Source organism: Myotis davidii, unplaced genomic scaffold (assembly GCF_000327345.1).
Source record: "Myotis davidii unplaced genomic scaffold, ASM32734v1 scaffold514, whole genome shotgun sequence".
Classification (NCBI taxonomy): domain Eukaryota; kingdom Metazoa; phylum Chordata; class Mammalia; order Chiroptera; family Vespertilionidae; genus Myotis; species Myotis davidii.
The window spans coordinates 1,812,893-1,817,827 of NW_006286236.1; the positions used below are offsets into that span (position 1 = coordinate 1,812,893).

The window sequence follows — 4,935 nt, forward strand, 5'->3', positions numbered from 1 at the left end:
TGCTTCTATGAACATAGTGGTGCATATATCCTTTCTGATTGGTGTTTCTGGTTTCTTGGTATATGTTCCTAGAAGTGGGATCACAGGGTCAAATGGGAGTTCCATTTGTAGTTTTTTCAGGAAACTCCATACTGTCTTCCATAGTGGCTGCACCAGTCTACATTCCCACCAGCAGTGCACGAGTGTTCCCTTTTCTCCACATCCTCTCCAGCACTTGTTGTTTGTTGATGATAGCCGTTCTGACAGGTGTGAGATGGTACCTCATTGTTGTTTTGGAGAATGATTTCTTCCTGTGTCTCCCCGTGTTTAAGAATCTGGGTTCAGTCTCTCCATGTTGATCCGTAGGCTCCTGTGTGGTGTGGACAGCGAGTCACCTGTGGACTCTGTACCTACTGCACACAGTGGCCCCGTCTCTCACAGTTTCTGCCTTGGCTTATGGTAGCCTTTACCGTCTTTAATTGTTAAGACGTCAAATCAGTCACAGTTTCCCTTTATGGCTTCTGGGATTTTCGTCTTGATTAGCTATGGTCCGGTCAGCGTCAGGAGGGCTGGGCAGCCCACAGCAGGGCTGCAGGACTGGGGCCAGGCCCGAAGGACCCCCGGGCCTTAGGGCATGAGGGTCTTGCAGAAGCAAGAGGGGTTCAGGCTGTAAGCTACAGCCCCAGGAATTGATCACCACAGAGACTTGGCATAGGGTGCAAGACATCGTTTGAGAATGAGAAGAGTCATTTGTACCCTTAAATAGTCAACATGAGTTTTAACATTTCTTTCCCCATGTTTATAGTTCTCCTTTTGGTTTAACATTTAGATTCCTTTGGGATTGATTGATTTTTGAGGAATCTTTTGTGTTTGTTTGATTGTTTTAGTAATCTTCAATGGAGGATATTTTTTCCATTGATTTTTAGAGAGAGTGGAAGGGAGGGAGGGAGGAAGAAGAAGAGTGAGATAAACATTGATGTGTGAGAGAAGCATCAATTATTACCTCCCACATGTGCCCTGTGCCCTCACCTGGTTTGGGATGTACCCTGCAATCCAGTTCCGTGCCCTTGACTGAGAATCAAAACCTCCACCCTTCAGTGCACAGACCTGCACCACATGGGCAGGGCTGTGGAAGCTTTTTGTTCTTCCTCCTCTTCTTCATCTGCATCTTCATCTGCATGTGTCCTCTTCCTAATGCAGGACGTATGTAATGGTACCTACAGCCTTCAAGGAGCCTCTGGTGCAGGAAGCAAAGTGCCTGGCAGCAGGTAGTGAGCAGGAGTGGGAGGGGCTGGACAGAGTTGGGCCTGAGCCCCAGAGCTGGGCGCCGCCCTTGGGGGAGGGGCAACTTTGTAATGTCCTACTCAAGGCCAGGCATCAGAATCAGATTTTCACGTTCCTCTCTTCCTCTTTCTCCTCCTATAAAAATGTGATGGCTGCAGGAAAGAGACAGGAGGAAATAAATGGAACTCTTAGAAAGCTGATAGAACTGTCAGAAGTACATTAAATCAGGGGGGGAATTTGTGTGAAATCTGAGTCATAGTTTTTTCATCAAGATCAACAGGAACACCAAATGGAGTGAAACCGTGGTTTGCTGTCTGGTTGAGTGGCTGGTTGTTCTGTGTCCCCGACAAGGGACACACCCTAGGCTTGAGCCATCAGTGCCAGGAGCGCAGAGGGTACCCGGGGTCAGGAGGGGCAACAGACAATAGACCTGGCCCTGCGTTTATAGATACAAATGGTACACAGTTCAAAGGTTATTAAAAGAATGTGAGCCATTATTTACAAAGTCTTAGAGCATCCCAGGCAGAGCAAAGACCACGCAGGTGAGCCACCTTAGTATCAGCTATTAGTATACCAGCAAGTTCCTTGGCTCTCTGTGTCAGGCAGGTCTCAGGAGGGTAGCTGATAAATGCTGTTTTGCTTCTTAAAATAACGCCTACAGACAATCAGCATTTCCTTTCTTCCCTGGACTCCAAGGCAAGATAGTCCAGACAGAACTGAGAGAATCCTCTCCATGAAAAGGGCTCTTTCCAACAGGATCGTTCATAGAACAGAAATGATCCAGAATGTTTTCATTATTATTGATTTGCAATCGAGAGAGAGAAACATCGATTGTTCCACGTATTTATGCATTCATTGATTGATTCTTGCATGTGCCATTCATATGTGCATTGTATTATCAAACCCACAAAGTTGGCATACTGGATCAATGCTTTAACCAACTGAGCTACCCAGCCAGGGCCAGAGCCAAGGATTACAGTATTGCCCCATCCCAATGGTCCCCAAGACAAGGTGGACACTGACACTTCCTAAGAAAGAGCCCTCCTAGCGCTGTGAGACCACACGATCCAACCAAAAGGTTGGTCATCCACTCATCCTTCAACTTGACTTGGCATCAAAGGGGGACCGTGGATGAAAAATGGGTTCTATGCCAACTAACCTCACAGGGTGATGTGATCATAAATTTCTAGCTGGGCAGGTCATGGCTGGGGTCACCTCCCAGGCATATACTTTTTAGTAAAAGGTTTGTTTTCCTTAAGCAAGCCCTGTCCAATGTTTCTGTGCATCTAGGTGAACACACCTTTGAAATGACCACTCTCAAGAGAGCACAATCTGGCCTGGCCGGCGTGGCTCAGTGGTTGAGTGTTGGCCCGTGAATGAAAAGATTTTGATTCCTAGGCAGGGCACATGCTCGGGCTGTGGGCTTGAAACCCAGCAGAGGGCATGTAGGGGGCAGCCACCGGATACTTCTCTCTCATCAATGTTTCTGCCTCTCTCTTCCATTCCCTTCCTCTCTGAAAGTCAATAAAAACGTTTTTGGTTGTTGTTTTTAAAGAAGAGACCACACTCTTGTTGACTGTCCTGAAATCCAATCCCCACCTGCTTTCTCCCAACTTCATGTACCCTCCCTCACATCCCCTCCTTCATTTCACATGCAGAGAAGAAGCTGAGTGACTGTTATTCTCCAGAGCATTTTAGATCTCGCACAGTTTGGATGAAATAAACTTTCCCAAAAATCCTTTAAGAAAAATTACAGCCTTAAAAAGGAAGGGCATTCTGGCCCATGTTCTAACCTGCATGACCCTTGAGGACACTATGCTAAGTGAAATAAAGCCGTCTCAGGACGGTAAACAGTGTGTGATTCCACTTATATGAAGCACTCAAATCCATAGAGATGGGAAGTAGAATGGCAGTTTGCAGGGGCTGGGAGGTGGGGGATGGGGAGTTATTGTTTAGTGGATATTGAGTTTCTGTTTTATAGGATGAAGATAGTTCTGGAGGCTGGTTGCACAACAGGGTAAATATAATTTAACACTATTGAACTGTATCCTTAAATATGGTTAAGGCAGCCCTAACTGGTTTGGCTCAGTGGATAGAATGTCAGCCTGCGGACTGAAAGGTCCCAGGTTCGATTCCAGTCAAGGGCATGTACCTTGGTTGCAGGCACAGACCCAGTAGGAGGTGTGTAGGAGGCAGCTGATCAATGTTTCTCTCTCATCGATGTTTCTAATTCTCTATCCCTCTCCCTTCCTCTCTGTAGAAAATGAATAAAATATATATTTTTTAAAAAGACAAGAAATAAAAAATGTTAAAAAATAATGGTTAAGGTGGTAAATGTTATGATTTTTAAGATGTATGTGTGTGTTTGAAAAGTACTATGAACTGGGAGATGGAAAAGATGGACACCTCATATCCTGTGAGCATAAATGTAAATTGGTGCAATTTGTTTTCATTACAGTGTGGCTCTAGGCATAAAGGAATTTTTATATGGCGATACCCTCTCTCCCAGTCATTCTATTTATTAAATATCTTAAGGGAAGCAATCTCAAATGCAGACGAACTTTTATGCCTAATGGATGTGTCTGCACTATTTTCACAAAGAACTGGAAACAAGCTAACATCTACCAGTGGGCATGAGAAGCAGAGAGGACCGGGCAGCGTCAGGAGGGCTGGGTAGCTCACAGCAGGGCTGCAGGGCTGGGGCCAGGGCCGCAGGACCCCAGGACCTTAGGGGATGAGGGTCTTGCAGAAACAAGAGGGGTGCAGACTTGGGAAGCTACAGCCTCAGGAATTTATCACCACAGAGACTTGGCATAGGGTGCAAGACATCGTTTGGGAATGAGAAGAGTCATTTGCAAGTAACACAGACACATTAATAAACATTTTTGTATATAAAAGAGAGTCGAGTGTAGTCCCCACAAACACGGATTGGGATCAGGAAGACTTGGGCTGGAGTCCTAGCTCTAGCACTACTGTGAGACTGGGGATAACCTGAGTTTAGGTGAAAACCTAGACTTTGTGATGGTTTCCTCCACGTTCCAATGGGAGCCACCATGGCGCCCACCACGTGGAATGTGTGAGAGTATTTGATAAGTGAACTCGTAAGGAGCCTGTGGTAGACACACCATCAATATTAGCTGAGTGATTAGTAAACACAATGTCCCCAACCTCAAGTCATTTCCAAAACATTCCTTCCCATCTTTCCTTCCCATCTTTTGTGTCTGGTGTTACTGCTTCTTTGGTTTAATAACTTCTCAGCCTTCTGTTTTCTTGTCTGATGGTCTACTTCTGCCCCCACAGGACAACGGGACTGTCACTTGGCTTGGAGTGGGCTGGAGTGAGGTGAGTACCTTCTCTTAACTAGCAGCTGGCAGAGCCCAGCAGACAAGGATACACAGTGGATTGAGTACATCTCGGCACTTGCAGCCTTCCTTCCCTGAAAGAAACACCAGAGACGGAGCCCCTCACTGCTCCTGTTGCTCACCTGGCTCACCTTCAACCCCACAATTTGTTTTCTCTTCCCCAAGGGTGAAGCGACACCTCCTTCCAGCTGGACACAGACTGGTGAGCTGAAGGGGAAACTCTGAGATCCCAGTGCTGACACCATGACCTCAGAAGCTGACGGGATCTGCCCAGGTAAGTCAGCTTCCTCCTCTCTAGCTGGGTCCTGCT

General features: G+C 46.4%; 1 protein-coding gene across 1 annotated transcript in view; it reads left to right on the forward strand.

The window, feature by feature from the left end:
- Nucleotides 1-4,935, forward strand: part of APOL2 (apolipoprotein L2) — a 10,470-nt gene that overhangs the window by 1,502 nt on the left and 4,033 nt on the right. Inside the window, exons 2-3 of the mRNA XM_015559869.1 lie at nucleotides 4,564-4,605; nucleotides 4,791-4,899. Coding sequence (XP_015415355.1) covers nucleotides 4,869-4,899 — 31 coding nt within the window. The 5' untranslated portion in view covers nucleotides 4,564-4,605; nucleotides 4,791-4,868. The remainder of the gene's footprint in view (nucleotides 1-4,563; nucleotides 4,606-4,790; nucleotides 4,900-4,935) is intronic.